At 44.0% G+C, this 21,891-nt stretch overlaps 1 protein-coding gene and 1 long non-coding RNA gene across 4 annotated transcripts; one reads left to right on the top strand and one right to left on the bottom strand.

Moving 5' to 3' along the window:
• Window positions 1-19,220, bottom strand: dennd4b (DENN/MADD domain containing 4B). 2 transcript variants are annotated; one of them, XM_077528266.1, is made up of 28 exons: window positions 19,078-19,220; window positions 15,699-16,036; window positions 14,025-14,280; window positions 13,886-13,955; window positions 12,622-12,791; window positions 12,075-12,316; window positions 11,934-12,000; window positions 11,224-11,282; window positions 11,003-11,147; window positions 10,752-10,927; window positions 10,207-10,307; window positions 9,596-9,811; window positions 9,367-9,512; window positions 9,139-9,272; window positions 8,952-9,066; window positions 7,639-7,845; window positions 7,445-7,573; window positions 6,764-6,878; window positions 6,496-6,669; window positions 5,869-6,058; window positions 5,506-5,797; window positions 4,080-4,175; window positions 3,746-4,009; window positions 3,465-3,668; window positions 2,503-2,599; window positions 2,228-2,411; window positions 517-575; window positions 1-441 (listed from the first exon to the last, which is right to left on the bottom strand). In XM_077528266.1, the coding sequence occupies exons 2-28, from the start codon at window positions 16,013-16,015 to the stop codon at window positions 296-298; spliced, it is 4,371 nt and encodes a 1,456-aa protein (XP_077384392.1). In that variant the 5' UTR covers window positions 16,016-16,036; window positions 19,078-19,220; the 3' UTR covers window positions 1-295. The 2 variants fall into 2 exon arrangements, with proteins under 2 accessions (XP_077384392.1, XP_077384393.1); XM_077528267.1 differs by having other exon boundaries at window positions 15,699-16,039; window positions 19,078-19,213.
• A 297-nt stretch (window positions 19,221-19,517) lies between these two features.
• On the top strand, window positions 19,518-21,198 carry LOC144023029 (uncharacterized). 2 transcript variants are annotated; one of them, XR_013284474.1, is made up of 3 exons: window positions 19,518-20,187; window positions 20,585-20,815; window positions 21,078-21,198. It is a non-coding gene; the product is annotated as an uncharacterized LOC144023029 (long non-coding RNA). The 2 variants fall into 2 exon arrangements; XR_013284473.1 differs by lacking the exon at window positions 19,518-20,187 and having other exon boundaries at window positions 20,197-20,815.
• The last annotated feature ends 693 nt before the right edge of the window (window positions 21,199-21,891 follow it).

Genomic DNA, 21,891 nt, shown 5'->3' with positions numbered 1-21,891 from the left:
AATCTTCACCTGCTTTTATTAAAAAACAAACAAACAAACAAAACATTTACAAGCCAATAAATTACAGGGGAACACAACAGTCAATATTGAATTGACGTTTTTGTTTTTTGAGGGTGGCTCATTCTTCCCGCAAACGGCGCCTGATGACATCATCATGATGTCGCCAGTTGCATATTCATCGAAGACGGCGGCGGAGACGCGTCTGCTTGCTCGCAACGCGGCGCCCTTCTGCGCTTTTTCACCCCCAACAAAGAGTGAGCGGCGGCGGCCACGCCCATGTGGTGCCGGCGAGCGATCAGCACTGTAGCGGAGGCTGCAAGCTGCGTCTGCAGTCCAGGGCTTTGGCGCTGGGAGGCTGCGCTCGCTTGTCGCGCAGCTCTTCTTTGCCCATTATGCCACTGAGACGCGAGTACGCCGTCTTGTACTTCTTGTCGAAGGCGGCTGCAAGCGAGGACCGACACGCTTGCGTTAGACCGAACGACACCTGAGGGCGCCGTTTGCCCCGTCCACACTTACCAGCGTGATCTTGACCCATTGCTGCCAGCGTCAGGAAGAGCAGCTCTCGGTACACGCTCCTGCACACACACATAAACACGCAACAACACTAAGGTTATTTTAGTCAACTAAAACTAACGAAAAAACTAAAACTAAAATTAAAAAAAACTTTTGTTAACAAAATAAAAACAAAAATGCTCATTAAAAAACAATAACTAACTGAAATTACATTGTATGTTTACAAAACTTAAAAATAAAAATAATAATAAAAATTCATTAAGACCCCAAACAAGGATATTTAAGTTAATGTAAAACTAATGAAAAACCAAAACTAAAATAAAAAACAAAACAAAACAACAACAACAAAAAAACGAAAATGCTAACTGAAACTATATTTTATTCTTAACTCAAACTATAATTATACCAGAAAATGTCATTTGTTTTAGTCTTTGGCAATGAATTGAATGCATGAGCCTTTGGGGATAATTTTAAACGTGATTTGAAGTCGATTAATTTTTATATGAACCGGAATAAGGACGTTTGAAAGTGTGTCACACAGAAATGACGTTATCAAGCAGCAGCCAACAGAAAAGCACCAAAAGATGACGTCGCTCCCATGCTGTTTTTGAAATGTTGCACGCAATACAAAAAAAAAAAAACAACAACAAAAAAGCTAAAACTAATACTGAAACTAACAAAAAATAAACTAAGCATTTATTAAATAACTAAAATTCATAAAAACTAACAAAACTAACAGCCCCTGAAAACTAAGTAAAACTAACAAAAAACAAACAAACTCAAAACGAAATAAAAACTAACTCAAATGAAAAATTCCAAAACTATAGTAACCCTGCTGTTGACAACAACAAAGCTCCCAATTTGGAGTAAAACGCCAAAACTTGAGACGTCAGCTCAATCAGCAGTGAAAGGTTTTTGTTTTCATGTCAACAAGCTAATGTAGCTAATTGCGATAATTGTCACTGTGCTAATACAACTGCTAACTGATTCGATGTCATTATGTCAGCATGCTAAGGTAGCTAACTGGTTCCACAACAATACTAAGTCGTACATGTGTTAGTACTGTTGCTGAACTGGATTAATGCCAACGTGCTAGCTTTTGTTGACATGCTAATGCTACTCATTGTTTTCACCGTGCAAATGTTGACAGGCGAATGTAGTTAATCGGTTATGTTGACGAGCTAATTTAGCTTACCAGTACCCACACAACATTCTGATGTGTACATGTTAGCTAACTGTTTCCATATCAAACATGCTAATTCAGCTAACTGGTATGTTGACGTTCTCATGCAGCTAACTGGTTTCACATTGACATGATATTGTCAACATGCTAACTCAGCTAACCACTTACAGGTCAATGTTGCTACCCGTTTCCCACCCAACATGTTATTGCAGTTAACACTTTCACACAAAACATGCAAATTTGTGTATGATAATTGTATCTAGCTAGCTTGTTCCTAGCCAAAATGCTAGCTTTTGTTGACATGCTAATGCTACTTGAATTGTTCTCATGTCAACATGCAAATGGTGACAGGCTAATGTAGTTTTAAATTTAGCTAGCCAGTACCCACACAACATTCTGACTAAAATTAATAAAAACTAACAAAATCACACTGAAAACAAATTAAAACTAGCTTGATAAAAAAAAAAAACAAGAAAGCAAAACGAAATCAAAACTAACTAAAATGAAAAATGATATGATGTACACACACACCTGCGGAGCGGTGGCGGCGGCGCGGCGGTGGCGTGTCGCCGCATCTTGTCGACGGTGCTGAGGAAGAGCGCGACGGCCTTGTGGACCTCGTTCATGCCGACGCAGCGCAGGACCTCCTCCAGGAAGGCCAGCGTGAAGGGGTGGTTGTGGCGCCGCCAGCGGGAGCCGCGCACGGGCACGCCGCCTGCGTGCGGTGAGGAAGGGATGGGAAGGTGGGCGGGGTTAGCTAGGCGGCGGGGGTTAACGCGAGCGCATGAGCGGGAAAGCTGACTTACTGTGAAGACGCCACAGCACGTAGAGGGGGGGCCACGAATCGGGGTCGGGGGTCAGGGTGTCCCACAGGAGCCTCACGCGGAGACACGCGCCCTCCGACTGACACGCACACACATGCATGTGGTAGGAGGATGAAAGTGATCTGATGGTGAAGGTCGCTAGCAAACTGTTAAATATTAAACTGACAATTTGAAAGTCGTCTTCTCTTCAAGATAACACAAGTTGATTTTGAACCTGCACCGGATTTTAACCAATTATGAATTGTACTCCAACCTGATCCTGATTTTAACCCGATCGGAACCGGACTGGAACTCAACTGGTGTGATCCGAATCAGAACCTGATGTGAGACGTATTTGAAGATGATCCAGATCGGATTCAAATTGTATTTAAAAAAAAAAAAAATGTAATCTGGAATGGATTTGAAGCCTTCTGCATGCTCTAGCATAAAAGCCTTCTGCATGCTCTAGCATAAAAAAAATAAAATAAAAAAAAAAACAACAACAACAACAACAAAAACATCTTTGGGACACTTAAAACATTTAAAATAGAACGTATTTATATATTTTTGGCAGCAAATGAGTTAAAGCAGTGAAAAGTTAATATTTTGTCTAGAATGAATGTGGTAAGTTCATTATTTTTCATGCACAATTAATACCTTTAAAAAGTATTTTTTTTACTTGCTGTCGACTGATGATGACATCACCTGTGCTGAGGAAGTAGGTCACGAACCAATCATGGCTCAGTTTACTGACCAAACCCAGAAAACAGGTGAGCCATGATTGGTCGTGACCTACTTCCTCAGTACGGGTGATGTCATCATCAGTAGATAGCAAGTAGAAATTGTACTTTTAATGTATTAATTGTACATGAAAAAATAATGAACTTACCACCTTAATTCTCGACCAAATATGAACTTTTTCCTGCTGAGAATGAGTCAAGCATGCTAATGTCGGTCGCGCGTACCTGGTCGGGCTTGACGAGGAGTCGCACGAGCCTGAGCAGGTGGCTGGGCAGTCCGAGGCGCTGGAAGAACCAGAGAAGGTTCCAGAAGATGATGCAGTGGCTCTCCAGGAACTGCGGCTGGCCCAGCACCGCCTCGCCCTCGTGGTCCAGGAGACTTTCCAGCTCCTTGCGCAGCACCAGCGGACTCACGTACGCCACCGCCACCTGCGGGACGGGGGTGGGAGCGCACGCTGAATAACTTGACGCCGGCCAACTTGACAACGGCGTCGCTGCGCGCTTACCGCCGTGACGCCGCTCTCGGGGGCCGAGTCGTCGCCCACGCCGTTGCACGGCGGCGAGGACGCCCGGCCGGCGGTCTCGCCCTCGCCCCCGCCGGGGGGTCGCAGGTCGCAGATGTGGGCGTTGAGAAACGGGACGAAGGAGGCGGCGCAAAAGGGGCAGCGTGAGTTGAGGTTGGAATCGTCGGGCGTCCAGCCCGCCATGATCTCCTCGTCGTATACCAGGCAGCCGCACGAGCGGCACCGCGAGCAGCTCGACATCAAAACCTCGACCACATAAATAATAATCGTCATCAACCCGGCAGGTGGCGAGCAATCGGCGGTGGGAGCGCCTCACCTCGATCCCCGCCGCGTCTTGATTGGCGTCCCACGAGTGTTGTAGCGGTCGCGGCGTGTCGGACGGGTCGGCATCGCTGCCCAGCGACAGAGAGCTCTGCGCACAAACAAAATCCCAGCGTGGCGTCAAAAAAAAAAATAAAAAAATAAAAAATTGCAAACTGCCGCCAATTGACGAGCAATCAGATGCAAATGGGTTTGTGCTGCTTTATGATTATCTATCTTGCCACATGAGCAAAACTTTTGCGATACAGATGCGCACTTCAGACCTCTACCATTAGATGTCGCCTTGCAAATTAGACCACATTCAACCAACGTGCAGTGGAGGCACACCACCAGTTGGTGGCGCTCTTAAGACAACAGAAGGCTGAGTAGGGACAAAATATTAGGGACACCTGGCTCCTATTTTGCAGCTTTTGTGTTTTTACACACTACAAAAACGTTTTCATGACAATCCAAAAACATTTTTATAATTTTTGTGCAGGTTGGAATGGATCGAATGCGTTTGCCTTCTTTTTGATGAGGCGGATAAATTGGAGATACAAGCGTTTTGAGATATGAGCGGGATCACGGGAACAAATTCAATTTGTCTCTCAAGGCACACCCTTTCAGATTTTGTTGTTGGTTAAGAAAAAAAACTTCAATGATTTACATAAACAGCTATCAATTATTATATATATTATTATTTCATATTATTTATAATTTTTTAGAATATTAATATTTTGATATAACTATTTGATATAATGATATAATTATATATTTATTCTATTATATTACTGTTCTTATTATTATTAATAATTTATGATTTATTTTATATATTATATTATTAGAAATTATGTAACTATTATTATTATATTATTATTATTATTATATTATTTATAATAAATTAATATTTTGATATAATGATTTAGATACGTACATATTTAGATTTAGATGGAGATATGTACATATATGTAATATAACTATTTGATATAATGATATATTATATTTATTACATTATATTTTTATAATTATATTAATATATTATGTATTTTATATATTATATTATTTAAAATTTATTGTAATATTAATAATATTTTGATATAATTTATATATAGATATTTATGTAATATAACTATTTGATATATTAGATTTATTATATTATTATAAAAATATATCTAATTGTTATATCAATATATTATTTATTTTATAATATAATTATTAGAATATAATTATAATTATTTTCAATCTCAATAACGGATTATCCTATCGAGGAATTAGAAAAAAAATTGATGCTGTATTCAAAAGAATGTGCAGGTATTATCATCATCACGTTCCATATTTGTGATTTTGAGTGTGTATGGCTTTAGAAGGCGGGGCCTGTTGCAGCCTGGTGAGTGATGTGGGCGTCAGCTAAGTTGTGACGGCTGATGAGCAGTGATCGTCACCTCCGAGGTGGCGTTGGCGAGACGTTCTTTGGCCTTGAGCAGCGTCTCTGCCACCTGCGACTTGCGGGAGCGGCGCTGCTCGGAAACTCGGCGGGCCGACGTGGCGGCGGGGCCTCGCCCTCCCGCGCCGGCCTGCCGCTCGTCCACGCTGGCGGCGCGTCGCACGGCCGCTGCCGCCCGGTGCCGCGTGGGCGTCAGCAGCTGCTGCAGACGTCCCGCCAGGCCTCGGCCACCCGCCCACACCTTGTTGTCGTTCTCGTCCACCGGCGACGCCTCGCGCGCGCTCGCCGCTCTGATGGGGGCGGGAAGAGGGTAGAATTAGCGCCCACATCCGCTTCCAAACGTGTGCACATCCCACCTCACCTCGGCGACCTGGATGCCACCGCCGGCCAGCCGCCAGCGTCCTCGTTGTCATTCTCGGCGGCGTCGGCGTAGAAGCTGGACAGGCAGATGTCACTGCGACGCACCAGGACGCCTCCGGGGGGCGCCGTGGGCGGCTTACCGGACACACCGTCATGGTGGCTCCACTTCCTGTTGCTTGTTGCGTTCGACACTGGCCGCAACAAAAGCACAAAAAAAAAAAAAAAAAAAGACACTCAGGTGCTTGTCTTGGGGGGTGTGGGGGTGGGGGGCTATTTACCAACAAATGTCCTTCATTTATTTATATATATTAATAATAATAATAATAATAATAATAATAATAATAAAAATAATAATAACTACAATTTTGCGACCCTTGTCAGGAAAAGCGGCTCAGAAAATGGATGGATGGATGTTCAAAAAATAAGTGTTCCCAAAATGGAAGTTGTGCATGTATTAAATATATAATTAATTTAATTTATTAAGAAAAAAAAAGTACATTAATGATAATAGAAGCATAAATATCATAGCGTTACGATGGCGATATTGTGACCATTTTAATATTGCCGATATCACGACATTGCGGTTATTATTATAATATGGTTATGATATTGCGGTTAGCGTGGTTACCCTGCGCGGGCGTCTTGATGCTGCCGAGGCTGCTGCTCTTGCCGAAGGATCCTGTCAGCGATTCGTGGCTGGAGCACTCGCTCAGGCCGCTCCAGCTGGCCTGACGAATCAGAGGCAAGCGGGGGCGGGGGCGGCAACCGCGCTGCTCCTCCTCCTCCTCCGTCGCCATGACGGCTGCGAGTCCCACCAGAAGAAGAAGATGAGCAAGAGTTGCCCTGTGGTTGTCCCGTTTTGACATGGGCGGTGGCATCACCGACCACCCACCCACCTCGCAACTTGATGGGCTGCCTGAAGAGGGCGACGGCCAGCACCACGTTCCGCAGCTTGGCCCAAAGCAAGCGGCCGCCCCGATTGGCCGACGGCCATTTGCTCTCCAGGACCGCCTGCGTGCGAAAAAGTGCAAGAAATGAGCTTGAGGCTGCGGCAACTCCAGCTGATAAGCCGAGACTTTTGAGGTGGCGAGGCGGCCATATTGCTCCTCCTTTCTCACCATACAATCCCATACATTTACATGATCCAAACTGGAGAACATTTGAGACACTACTTAGTAGAAACAGCATCATTGATCATGTTTTAAACTTATTAAAACAAGCACTGCTGTATGTATACAAAGTGCTGCACATGAAAAAGACTAAAGAGTATTCAACAAACGATTCCTCTGCCAAATCTAATATTGGGGCTGTGTGATAAAAGAAAAAGTGGGTCTTCAAAGTTGCACATACTTGTTAATTTTTTGTTGTTGTTTTTTTTACACAAACTCCGCCTCTAACCTTATCCTAACAGCCTCTGAGCTATACATGTCCGTCCGTATAGCGTATAGTTGATACAGTTGTCTGCTGGCGAGGTGGGAGGAGCAAGATGGCCGCCCTGTGACTTTGACAGCTTGCACTGGCGTATATGGGCTATCCAGTCCCATATACGGGTAAGTGTTGCGTGCGTACGTGCGTACCTTGTTGTAGTATCCGTAGGTGATGGTGTTGGGCGTGATGCCCGCCTTCTTCATCTCGAGAAGGACGCGAACGGCAAGCACGGGCTGACCGTACTGACCGCACAACTGCATCAGGATCCGGTAACACACCTGACACACAAAAACGTGTGAAGAAAAGAAACTGGAGTGGGATTTGGTCTCCTTCCCCCACTGACCTCGTCGGGCAGCAGCACCTTCCTGCCCTCCATGTGCTTGAGGACGTCGTAGGCGGCGTGGAGGGCGGGCACCTTGGCGCTCTGGGCGCGCACGAATGTGGGCAGGTAGATGAACCACAGGCCGTACATGTGACCCAGCAGGCACTTGCACCACATGTCGGCCGAGCCGCAGCACGTCTGCGCGCGCCTCTGCGCCACCTTCAGCTCCTGGCAGTGGGGAGGGGGGGGCGTCAACCACTCACCTTTTACATACACGACCTTTCTATTCATTTAGATTCTCCTTCATTGCCATTTGTTTTCATGTGCCGATTCTTTTCATTCTACTCTTGCTTCCTTTTTCATTTTCTTACGCCTTTAAATATTGTTTGATTTCTTACGATAGATTTTTGAAATTCTTTCTTTCATTCTATTTTTTTTTGCAAGTTTCTATTTTCTTTCTTGCAATTTCTTGATGTTGGTTTTTATTTACTCGCCTATTTTGACTTATTTTTCCACTCCTTCCAATCTGTCTTTCAAGTCTTATTTCTATTCTTTCTTTTCTTACTCTAAATTTTTCTTCATGTCTTTCCATACATTATTTTTGGAGGCAACTATTATGCTGATTTTTGTTTTCTTTTTGCCTCATTTCATTCTCTTCTCTTTCTATTCATTCAATTTCTACCGAGTTATTATCTATTGTATTGATTTATTATTATTTCCGGTATTATTTTTATGATAATATATATATATTTTTTTTGTTATTATTATTATTATTGTTATTATTATTATTACATGCCTGCGTGGGTCTAGTCCTGCGTGCGATTGGCTGGCAACCAGTACAGGGTGTACCCCGCCTACTTCCCAAACCAGCTAAGATAGGCTCCAGCACCCCCCGTGACACTTGTGAGGAATAAGCGGTCAAGAAAATGGATAGATGGATGGATGGATGATTATTATATATTATGATTTATATTATTTTTTATTATATATTTATTTATTTCATTATCTATTGTATTGATTTTATTTATTATTATTTGTATTATTATATATTTTATTATTCTTTATTATTTATATTATATTATATATTATTATTCATATTTATTTTATTATGTATTTATTTATTTCATGATTTATTATTATTTTAATTGTTAGATTATTATTATATTTATTATGATTTATATTCATTATTTTATTATATATGTATTTATTTCATTATCTTTTGTATTGATTTCGATTCTTTCCTTCTCTCATTTTGATACTTTCAATTTCTTTCCATCGTCTTTGAACATTTATTTCTATCTCCATTTCTCTCATTTTTTTTTCTGTTTGCGTACCTGTTTGGTGCGCCTGGGGGCGGGGCTACTGGGCGCGCTGCCCTTGGCGGGCACGCGCAGTTGGTCGAGCGGCCGGTCAAAGAGCTCCGCCCTCAAGGTGGGGAACGTGTCATAGCTGCGCACGGCAAAAAACTAAATGGTGAAAAACGGTTGTGCTGGCGCCGCTCGCCGCGGCCGGCCGGCTCACCTGTAGCGGGCGGGGCACTCGGAGCCGTCGTCTTGCGTGGGCTGCTCGGGCGGCATGATGAAGACGGTGCGCTCGCCACAGTGGCTCTCGTCCACGTCCACCAGACGCACCTCCTCCGGCTTCTCCACATCTACCTGCCCAACCAGCCATCCATTTACGCTACCTCTTTTTTTTTGTCCAAATAACTGTTTGAGATTGTAAAATTTGCAGCACACGAATCCGACTGACCTTCTGGACGCAGTCGTCGAAGAACTCGAGGCAGGCGTGGCGGTCGCTGACGAAGGAGCACTCCTCAATGAACTGCGTGAACATCTGCGTGCGCGTCAGCTGAGCGAACAACTTCTGCTGCGTGCGCTCGCGAGATTTCAGGAAGCCTGACGACAGGAAGTGACACGTCAACGGCGTTTTCTTATTTTATTTTTTGTTTTCCTAGCGTACACAGTCACAGCTCATTCACCCTGCAGGTTGAAGAGGGAGCGGCAGTTGGTGGCGGTGGCGGAGGGCGGCTGCGTGATGGGCGTGAGGAAGGTGCGGTACCCTCGCAGCAGGACGCTCATGAAACGCAGGAAGGCTTCCTGGATGTCCGCCTCCAGCTGCTTCTGACGACGGTACATCTGGTCGAAGTCCGTCAGCAGAAACTCCAGCGTGGCCTCCTCCTGGCCCGGGTTGCAAACTGACGTCCCCCCCAAAAAAACACACAAAAAATATGCAAGGTTGCGAGGTCAGCCACGATTCCATGTGCCGCCGCCACACGCACAAACGCGTTCGTTAACGTAGCATCCATTTGATTTATGGGGCTGCTGTAAAACAACGACCGCAATGTTTATTTAACACGCGAGGTTTGAACAAAAGCTACGACTTCTTACACCAGTGGTGTCTAAACTGGGTACGGTCGGAGTCCTGCAGGTTTTGCAGATTTACCTTCTCCAACACACCTGATTTGAGGTGACAGTCGAGCATCGAAGGAAATTGGACTTTGTGCAACGAATTACGTCACAAGTTGAGAAGCACGTGACGTCATCTAACTATCTATAACTATCTATATCCTTGTTGTTATTTGGGACCTACTCTGCTCCAGGGTCTTGTGCAGGCTGGCCAGGGTGCTGAAAAGAGTCTTGCCGGCTTTCTTGGGTAACGATCGCCATGACAACGGCTTCTTGTCGTCCGACCTGACGGGTGACAGCAAGGGAACGCTCTCAACACAAACAAGTGATGGAAATGTTCTCACATTCTTACAAAATGTGTGAAAAACCTCTCACCCCCCCCCACCACACACACACACACACACCCACACACACACACCCACACACACACACAGACATGACAAGCAAAGAAAACACTCTGACCAAACTAGCGAAATGAACTTGGCTATCCATCAGGTGAGCTCATCATTCCAGTTATAAGTTAGTTATAAGTAAATAGTTATATTAAGTTGAAAATTTACACATTTATATTTGCTCTCAAAAAATATATTTATATCATGTTTTTTTTTTTTTTTAAATGGCGGTGTTTAAAGTGACACCGTTTCTATTTTTAGACACAGCGGGAAATCTTATTACCATATTACCGCCCAACCCTAACGCACATGCACACGCACACGCACGCGCACTGACTGGAAGAGGGTGTTGGTGTCCAGATCGACGCAAACCACGTCGGCGGGCGGTTGATACAGGTCGAAGTAGCTGGAGTGCACGCCCACGATGAAGGGCACGGGCGCCAGCAGCACTTCAGCCATCTGTAGCGGGCACAGCGGGATGTACGGGCACAGCCAACGCAGCGGGAAGGTCATCTGACAGACACACACACACACAAAAAAAAAGTTATCAGTGGCGATGGCGTCTTTCGCGGCGGCGCTTTTTCTTACGGAGACGAGCGCCTCGGCGACGGCCGTCAGGACGTCGGGCCGCAGCGAGTGCAGCAGTACTTTGTGCTCCGTCAGCACGGCCAGCAGCAGCGTGCACGCGTTGCCCGGGCCCAAGTTCTGCAGAAGCTTCAGGAAGCTGGCGCCGCTAAAAACGCACAAACGCACGTTACAAAACACGCACACGAAACAAAACCAGTGCAGTGCCCCCTGGCGACACGTACCTGAGGGGCAGCGGCGAGGAGACGGGCTGACACAGGAGAAGGTTGTCATACGGCGACAGCTGCAACACACCAACGTGGATATTTTTCATGTCAAGACAATCATCAACGTGAAAATTGGGTGAAGAGCAACACGCTTAGTATGCCAGGGCGAGATGTTGTCATGGCAACCACGTGACGACGACGCACAGGTGATGTTGACATGGCAACAAGGTGAAGGACTTGCTTGCCAAAGTGATAATGACAAGGTGATGCTGTCGTCACGCCGAAAAGGATATGTGCATGATGTCATATATGAATGCTTTTTCAGTCATTTACGTGTTTTTTTTCTCTCCCATTTACAGTAATTTTTTTCAATTTACTTATTATACAGCACAGTATATATTTTCTATCTGTGGAATGCAATGTCGTGGTTGGAAATCTGCAGATGCCCGTATGTCCCCGGTCGGATGTAAGGTTCGGGAGATACGGCCGCGCAAAAACCAAAAAAATAAACCAAATAGGAAAAAAAAAAAAAGTGCTGTAAAAATGCAAACCAGTGAGGCTGCGAAAGATGAACCCGCGATAACCGAGCGAACACTGCACTGAAAAGATGATGCACACGTGACGTTGTCATGGCAACCGAGTGACCGCTAAGCTGATGGTGACGATTTGATGGGCGGCCATCTTGAAGTTGTCATGGTGACCGTGCCGCGCATGCTGCTGCGGCATACCTGAACCAGGATGCGAGGTCGTTGCGGGGACGGGAAGGGAACGTTGTGCATGAAGCTGGAGATATGCCTGCAATCAAACATAATTTCACCGTTAGGACATCACATGACACGGACGAATGGACGGTCGGATGCGTTTCTGACTTCTCGAGGGGAAGCACGTGTGGCCCGGAGACGGAGTATCGGTAGACGAAGGTGAGAAACTTTTGGAAGACGTCGAAGAAGGGCCAGTGGGAGAGCACGCAGATGCTTTTTTTGGCCTGCAGGCTGCGCTGCAGGACGGGCTGGCGGTCCAGCACGCTCAGCAGGCCCAGGCGCACGCTCTGCCGCTCCGACAGGACCTCCCGCGGGAATGACTCGTAGAACTGGATGGCCGCGCCGTACACCTGCAAACAAATACGCAAACTCGCCTTGTTTAAACGCAATTAAACAAAAAATGATGATTGGAGAGCTCATTTCCTCAATCGATAACATTTTTGATTCAAATGAGTTACATTCGATTCCAATATTAATAAGAAAAGTATTTTTTTTTACATACATATTCATCATTAAGCACAGCTTACATGTTCAAAAGGGAGTAGGAAGAAGTAAAAAAAACTTAAGAGTCCTAGCCCCTTACAAAAAAAAAAAAAAAAAAAAAAGGTTATCTGGTTGTAGCGTGTTGATAGCGCGCAGAGGAAAGCGAGCTCACCTTGTCGCCACTGGCCGAGGTGAGCACGAAGGTGGAGAAGACGGGCATCCGGTACTTGGCGTCGGCGGGCCAGCTCTCCAGAGACACGCCCATGGGCAGGCAGAAGACTGGCACCGACTCGGGCAGCGGGAAGGCGTCCTGGTTGTGCGGCGGGTAGCGGCTTAGCAGACCTGAAAAGCGACACGACGCGCAACATCAACGGGGAGCGCCACTGACCTGTATATTTGACTGGATAGCCAATAGCCCGTACGCACCAGTGCAAGCTGTTGAAGCGACAAGGCGGCCATTTTGCTCCTCCCACCTCGCGAGCAGACTAATGTATCAACTATACACTATACGTACACATGAGACATACTTTTTAAAAAAACTGACTAATTGAACTACATTTGATGTTTACAAAACTAACTCAAACTAACTATAATTATTGCAAAAATATCCCTCGTTTTATTTAGTCTTCGGTAATTCATTTAACCTTTGGGGATGATTTTAAATGTGATTTGACGTTGATTTATTTCGATATGAACCGAAATAAGGACGTTTGAAAGTGTGTCAAACAGAAGTGATGTCATCAAGCAGCAGCCAATAAAAAAGCACCAAAAGATGACGTCACTCCCATGGTGGTTTTTGAATATTGTGCACAAATAATATACTTACAAAAACAAAACTAAAACTAATACTGAAACTAACTAAAAATAAACAAATACCAAGCATTTATTACTAACTAAACTAAAATTAAACATTTATTAAATAACTACAACTAATAAAAACTAACAAAATCACCCTGACAACTAATTAAAACTAACTCCATTTAAAAAACAAAGCAAAACAAAATAATAACTAACTAAAATGAAAAATTCCAAAACTATAATAACCCTGGTCATTACCCGAGCAAGTGATGTCATTTTCAGTCGACAAAAAGTGGCAAAATAGTTTTTTAAAAGTATTAATTGTACATGAAAAATATCAAAAATATCAAAATCAATTACGGACAAAATATGAACTTTGTATTGCTTTAATGGGCTTCATAAGTGAAGTATCCCTTTAAGGCAAGTTGTCAAATGTCTGAAGTCCTTTTGTTGATGTTTAATACATTTAATACAGCATAAATGATGCTGTTTCTACTAAGTAGTGTCTCAAATATTCGCCAATTTGGATACCGTAAATGTATAGGATGGTATGGCGAGAAAGATTTCTGAGGAGGAGCAGTCTTGGCCTATCAGCTATCCAGTCCTGTATATGGATGAGTGGGTCACGCGTGACTCACCCGCCTCGTAGACCAGCGCGTTGGCTTTGGCGACAGCTCGCTTGTAGCACACGTACACGGCGGGACCCCACTGCAAACACGCACACACAAATTAACACGGATGGTCCGGAACGCGTACGCACACACGCACGCGTCTCACCATGCCCGTGTTGAGGTTCTTGTCAACGCGGCTGAAGGTGTGCGGCGCCGCCTCGCCCTTGCCGGGCAGCAGCACGCCAATGTCGGTGACGCCCAGCGAGTGCTGTTGCGCGTCGGCGGCGGCCCGCCGGTACGTCAGGAAGACGCGGTGCGCCGCCGGGCCGGTGCCTGAGCTCAGGCTGGCCGAGCGGCTGTAGGGCGTGGTCTCCATCACGTACCAGCCCGCCTTGGGATGCTCCTTGCCCTCGTACAGCACCCTGAGCACAAGCAACCACAACAACGATGACTCGGCGTCAGCTAACCTCAAACGTTTCATTTTTGCCACTATGAGTCGTGCCAACAAATTGTCGTCGTCATTATGACAATTGCAATAAAGTGTCCTTCAAAATTCAAAACTCCTCCCATTTCTTTAGCGAGGTTTTAAAAACGTAGAATGTAATGGATTTAGATATACAGTGGATGTCATTCTTAACAGTGTGTATTTAGTTTTACAGTTAACTCCAACTGTGTGTCATTCAACAACTTAAAGGACGCTTATAGACCCTTCCAGTGTGAGCTAGAAAATAGGTCAAAAAGTTGATAAATCAGCTACCAATGCTATGGTGAACTTCTGCACGGCCGACTGATGCTCTAATGGCTTAAAGCGAGATGAGAGCATTCTTTTGGCTACCGGCAGCGATTCTAAACCCCGCGAAATACAGTGAGGAGTAAAAGACTAGCACGGTGGCTAGCGCGAAACTAGGATGCAACTTTTTTTGTAGCTCGTGGCTTCAAACGACTGGTTTCAATGATTCTTGATGGCGACAAAGTCCTCCCAGTCTTCTTCACAATGAGATCATTTAAACTATTGTGACAAGTTACTTGGGGGAACGTTGTGGCTTGCTTTGACTCGGCCGATGGTGAAAGTAGATACGGATCTGTCCCTCCAACCAACTCCAACTTTTGGCGATACCGGCTAAGAACGGCTGTTTCTAGTGTGTCGTAGTAACTATGATAACTATGGACGTTTTTTGTACATTTGACATGTTTAGGCACTTAAAAATATTAAGACCAGTGGGGAAAAAAATAGAAACACTATAATTATGTAAGTTCCTTTTGGACCAAATAAAATTTATAATAATATTTATTGAATGATTAAACTATTATTTATTAGTACAAAACAAGAAAATGTTTAGGCATTTAAAAATATTAAGACCAATTAAAAAAAAAATAGAAAGTTTCTTTTGGACCAAACAGAATTTATAATGTCTATTATTTATTTACTTATGTGTGAAAAAGTTGAAGTTGGAGTTTAGCATGTGCACTGTGCAGTAGGACGACCATTTATCTTTATATTTTGTTTAAAACAAGAAAATGCTTAAACTTAAGAAAGAAATCAAAATATGAAGACAAATACAATTCTTTGAAAATGGTGCAAGTTCCTTTTGGATGAAGCAAAGTTTATTCAATTACTTATTTTAAATGTTTTTTTGTTTTTTTGTTTTTTAAAGGTGCAACTGTGAAAATTGAAACTACTCAAAATGTAGTATTAATAATCTTTTTTTTTTACGATGATGCTGATTTTGTAATTGTGGCGTGTAATAATTGAAATTGCACAGCTCTACTTGACTGTAACTTGAAACAGTGCAAAGACTTTTGCGGTTGCACCAGACTCGCGTCTCGGGAAGCGTCTTACCCGATGTCAAGGATGGGCGGCTTGTCGCGGCCCCTCCTGTAGCAGAGGTAGAGTCGCGGGTTGTTGATGAGGCCGGCGCTGAGCTCGGCCGAGTGGCCGCCCAGCGACTTGTCGATGCAGGTGAAGCCCTGCGGCACGTCCTCGCCCAGGCCGCGGGCGATCACCGCCAGGTCAGTCACCGGCTCCGCCCTCCGGCCCACCGGCGGCGTGGAGGCGGCCGTCCGGGCCTCGTCGTCCAGGGGTCGCCAGGGCCCCACCGGGTCCAGGCCTGCCACCACGAAGTAGTCCACCAGCTGCGGGCATTTGTCCTCTGTCATGCCGCTGCCGATGTTCCGCCCCTGCTGCCCCGCGTGGCATCGTGACACAAACAGGAAGTCAGGGCTTCGCAATGCATTTGAGAGCGCAACAACATCATTTCGGCATTAGAGATGTAACGATAACGGCAAATATCATGATATCGCGATATTGATTGATTAAAAGAATATCAATTGATTCATTCAATTCATTTGTATTGGGATGAATCGGTATCAAATCGAATCGTGACCGATGAATCGTGGTGCAGATTGAAACGCCAAATACTTGGCAATTCACACCCCAAAGCAACGATATCATGTGTTTTTCCAGTATCGTGCAGCCCTACTCATAACGACCTTCTCATACTTCAAGGTCATCATGGCTTTTTTTTTTTTTTTGGTCCTGAGTGGGCGTGGCCTCTCTCCACGTCTTCAACCGGGGCAAGTTCAGAAGTCCTCGACGCTTGCACGGCAACCAGCCAGGAAGCGAAAGTGTCAAACAGGAAGGATGCCGTCGGGTGCTTCCTGTTGCCGCCAATAAACGGCGGCCATGATCAACTGTCATCACCTCACTTCCTTTTCACTGACACGCTGTCAACGTGTGCGTGGGCGTGCACGCGCCTTTGTGACAAAGCATGTGCATGTTAGCGTGTGCATGGGGAGGAGCACAAAAAGTGTCTTTGTGGGCGGGAGACTGGGAGTGATGACATCATGAGCGGGTCACGTGATGACGAATGGCCTAGTGGGTGTGTGTGAGACTATTTTTTAACAAACAAGCGTCATGTGTGACGTGTCAATCATGTCTTTGTCAGAGGTGGGAGTAAGTCATTGTTTTGCAAGTCACAAGTAAGTCTCAATTCTTTGCCCTCAAGTCCCTCAAGTTTCAAGTCCTTCCAAGTCTTTTTAGCAACATCATAGATTATATTATATTATTATATATAGGAGTCAGGGAGTGAACCCAGAATGGTGTATGAGATTGCCGTGTTTGCAATGTATTACCAGTGAGATTACAGTCTCATTAATTACACAGCGAGCAACGATAATTAGACAATAAACAACTGACATTAGCTTACTTAGCATTCTTTGAGCAACTTCAGATGTTTAAACGAAGTTTGAAGTGGTTGCCTCGCCGTCAGTGATATAATCTTGGACATACTGCAATTCATTTTTTTGTTGACCACCACATAGTCTTTTTACCCAAATAAATAACTAGTGGTGCAACGGGTCACAAAAGTCACGGATCGGATTGTTTAAAAAAATAAAAATAAAAAAATCAGATAAATAGAACTTTGTCTTAATTTATTTTTTGTTCCTCAACCCATGAGACGCTTTTATCATTTCCTTGTTGTTGTTTTTCAATTCTTTACTTTATTCTCTTCCAAGTGTAAATAAATAATAGCATACTCTAAAACTACTGTTTTGAACACCAAAGAAAAAACAATACACAGACTTAAAAGTTCAACTTTACTTGTGTAAATCACACTTTAAAAGGACGACACAATCCCACAGTTGAAAAAGACATTACTGAAACTTAATTGAACTTATGAAATGCCGAGGCTTATACATGATCGCAAGTAATGAAGCTTTCTAAACAGTTATTCTAAAAATTACATGTGCGCAGGTTTCACCAGCAGATGGCGCTCTTGCAATGTGTCAAATGCCTCGAAGCAATGTTTCGTTTTAAGCGCAAAGAAAGGCAGTTGTCTCGAAAGTGGTTCATTGTTTCGGAAAGCCTCAGTTCATCCATCCCTAGCAGTTACTATTTAGGAATACAACTTTAAGTGCAATATAAGGGAAGATACATAATTATTTTATACATCGTCCATGTATAAAATAACAAGGTATGTTGTATTGCACTTGTAATGAACTTGAAGTATTAAAAACGATACGAAAAGCAAGCGAGCCAAGGAAGAGCTGTCACTATGCTAGCCAGGCACCCGATGCTAACGCTAACAGCTAGCTACTGGCCGAGAACACCGGAGACTTGTACTGTATGATACAATGACGGCGTAATTAACTTGCGGTTTCTTCGCGTCCTAAATTAGCTATTTAATATACTTTCAGGGTGGCATTATGATAATGGTGGTAGAAAATATAGAAAATATGTCATTTCAATAAAAACGTTGATAATGCAAGCCAAAATGTCAAAAGGAAGTAGTCAAGCTTGCATTCACGCCACCATGCAGATAGACTTCCGTACACAAATGCGCAGTGACGCACAAACACCGAGACGGAACTTAATTGTTAAAATACATTTTAATTTTAATTTTGTTTAGGTAGATTAAGCAAGTCTTTTCAAGTCAAAGGGCTGAAGTCCACACAAGTCACAAGTCATAGTTGTTCAAGTCAGTTGCAAGTCTTTTAACATTTTGTCAAGTCAGGTCTAAAGTCGTCAACTTCATGACTCGAGTCGGACTCGAGTCCAAGTCACATGACTCGAGTCCACACCTCTGGTCTATGATGACATGTTCAAACAAAACACATAGCAAAAATCAAGGACATCATCATCATGTGTACTACATGATCATCATCACCGTCATGTGTACTACATGATGATGATGGTGATGATGAGGATGAAAATGGCGCGCAGCCGCGGTAGGTGTTCCATAAACGCACTGGTCCGGAAAGAAACGCGTGACGTCACAGAGGACCTCCGCATCGCGTGTACAGACCGACGGATCGACTTTTGGGGATGCTCGTCGCAGACAGGCAACCGGCCGGCTGCTTCCGTTATCGGACAGCAGCTGCCATCTGCCAGTCACCGCGTTTGCTTCACATTCGGCTTGACACGCGGCTGACACTTGACGGCCAACCCGCCGCACATCAGCGCCGGAAGCGTTTCGAGTTCCTCTTTTGGACGCCTGTGACGGCTGACTGCTGATGATGTTGTTGGACCCCGCGACGGAAGAGAAGCGACGAAAAACGGCAGAGGCGTGTCCGATAAAGGGCGCACAGCCCAGCCGAGCCGTTATAAGGAGAGCGGCGTTGAGCTAGCTGCGCCCGCTCGCTTGCGTTAGCCGAGCTTACGGCGGTTTTGTGTTTTTGTGTCAAATGTCGACTTGGAAGTGTTTGGGGAGCGTCGCTACCTGCTCGTGTTTGCTGCTGCTTCGTCCGGCGGCAGAAGACTCGCGCTCATGTCGCGCTCACTGGCTCCCATGTGACGTCCATGTTTAATCTGGGCTCGGGCTGCGCCGCAAATCGTCGCGACAGCGGCCGCGCTGTCAACTCCACTTCCGCCAAGCATTTTCAAAATAAAAGACGTCGCTGCCACGACCGCCGCAATCCTTCAAAGTAAAAGACCAGGGCACAAACTAACTAGATTGCTTCTAGGAATTAAAGGATGGAATACAAATAAAAGCACAGATGAATACAATAATCACAAACCAATGTGTGTGTTTTTTAAATAGAGTAAATTAATTATATAGAGGACACCTGCATACTAGCAACTTTGCATCGCTACATGCCACAAATACAAGAGGAGGCCATATTGAGTACTTCAAACTTGACTGTTAGTCGAATACTTTTATTATAAGTGTTATTTTTTGCTATTTTTCTTTCATAGAATATTTGATCGTGAAATGGTCATTCTTGTTTAATCACCCGTATTTCATGGGAATTGAAAATAATAATAATAATTTCTTCTATTTAGAAGTATTACCATTCCCTTTTGTTTTGAAGTGTTTTTATTTTTGGGAAAGCTGCTTAGATTTGAAATACTTTTATTTTGAAGTGGTGGTACTGTTCTTTTTTTTTTTTTGAAGTAATGCTTTTATATTGAAATAGTCGTGTTCTTGCTTTTATTTAGAAATGCTGTAACTGTTGCCTTTGTTTTGAAGTGGTATCACTGCTTTTATTTTGAAGCAACAGTACTGTTGCTTAAAGTAAAATTTCTTCTATAGGTCGCTTGCACATGTCGTCACTTCCGCCTCGGATTTCTCGTAGTCGCCATGCTGGGTGGCCTACATTTACGTAGCGATTCGGTCTAACACGTATCTATCACGTTTGTTTTCTGCGTTTAAAATGGTACATTGTCGCTGCATCGTTGGCTGTTCGAACAAAGCCAAGGGGGAAAATGGTCGGTCTTTTTTCCGAATTCCGAAAATAATTAGGAACCAGGGCCTGGAGACAGAGGAGTGCGGACTCCGGAGGGAAGTCGTTACTTTGGGCTCGTGTGTGCAGCGATCACTTTGTGAGCGGTAAGCTTGTTTACCTTTATTTAATTTAATGCATGAGGATTAATAACGTTTCGACCGCCCATATATGGGCAAGTTGCTTATGTTTTGGATTCATGAGCAAGCAAGTTCGGTAGTACAAGCTGGCTAGCGGACGTTAGCCGAAAGCTAACATCGAACATTTTCACCCAAGTAGTGCCAGTGCAAAGTGTTTACTGCTGAAATTAGTCTTGGGCTTTTAATGCCGATAACATGTTTTTTGGTGGCAAAATGTAAACTTGGAAAAAAAAGAGACAGAAGGGGCTGATGCAAGAAAACAGACCCCCGGAAGCCTACACATCATGCTAAAGAACTTATTCACGGCCACCCTACTGCGGTAAAATAACCAGTCTTTCCATATTTTATTTGTTTATTTTAACAGGTCGCCCTGCGCCCGTTTTTCTGTCCAATCATCCCGACTGGGCTCCAACATTAAAGTTGGGTCCCAAGTTACAACATCTATGTCTCAGCCCAGTCGGTGCCAAGATATGAACGTGCACAGGAGAGACAAGCAAAGAAAAGACGACTCGAAGTGGCAGAGATTGTTGCAGTTATGCAGCCAGATGGCTCCAGTAACCTGTACCCTCAAGTACTGCTGACATCATTGACTCTGGTATGCCACTCAGAATTCATTACATGATATATTGTATGCATGAGTGAATGTATGTGTTTGTTTGTGTGTGTACACGCACGTTATATTTTAGAGACATTTGGAAGTGTTTATAGAAATAAGTATTTGCCTGTAGCAATGTTCATACGTTAAAAAATGCAACAAAATGTGTACATTTCTTTTACACTGACAAAAAAACTATACTACTGTACTATATTAAACCTATTACTGGTACCGTATTTTTTTTCTTTATTTTTTTCTTTAGGGATCTCATGCCACACCGACTTGATTGCCAATGACATGATGGAAACGAAGGCGAGCATCAAAGCATTGGAGGAGGACAACATGCGACTGTTTGGCGCTAATAAAGGCAGCGTTTATACAAATTCTATTGTTGGGTTTGTTTACAAAGCTATACATAATACAAATGACAGGATTTGACTCAATGTGCAATATGGTCCCTCTTAAAGTAATGGCATAAATCTCTATTATTTCTAAAAGCACAAAAAATGAAGTGAATAATGATTAGATGTAGTAATTTCAGGGTTAAAAATTGAACTGTTAATTAATGTAGTTTATTTTAGCACAGGTGCCTACCATCCTGAGATGACGGTATGATGTAATGTTGATGGGGTACGCAATGACTTTCATTATGCTATGTACAGAGGAAAAAGTTGCTCTTTTAAATTTGTTTAATGTAAGACAAGTACCAGTACTGTGTTACAGTTTTCCCAATAATCCTTGTTTCACACTTGTCACAAAACCACTGTCCTTTTGGCAGTCTAGATTGGCACACTTCAAGTGATATCATTTGATTTTACAATCTGCTGCATCACAAAAAACTACTTTATTCCGCATCTTTGAAGTACATGAGCAAGTGGTAGGTGACAGCGGCTGAGCAGGAACACTGGAAGTCCACTGCTGATCTAGTAAATGCTCTCCCGAGCAGTTCAGGTAAGGAGGGGACTTTGGGAAAAAAAAACTCTGGCTTTTCCAACTGGCCAAAACGAGCGATCTGGGTGGACTCGCTCAATCACACTTTGTCCACACCACAAAGTCGCAGAAGTCCCGTCCAGTTA

Source organism: Festucalex cinctus, chromosome 7 (assembly GCF_051991245.1).
Source record: "Festucalex cinctus isolate MCC-2025b chromosome 7, RoL_Fcin_1.0, whole genome shotgun sequence".
In the NCBI taxonomy this organism is placed as follows: domain Eukaryota; kingdom Metazoa; phylum Chordata; class Actinopteri; order Syngnathiformes; family Syngnathidae; genus Festucalex; species Festucalex cinctus.
This window is presented reverse-complemented; position numbering and strand designations above follow the sequence as displayed.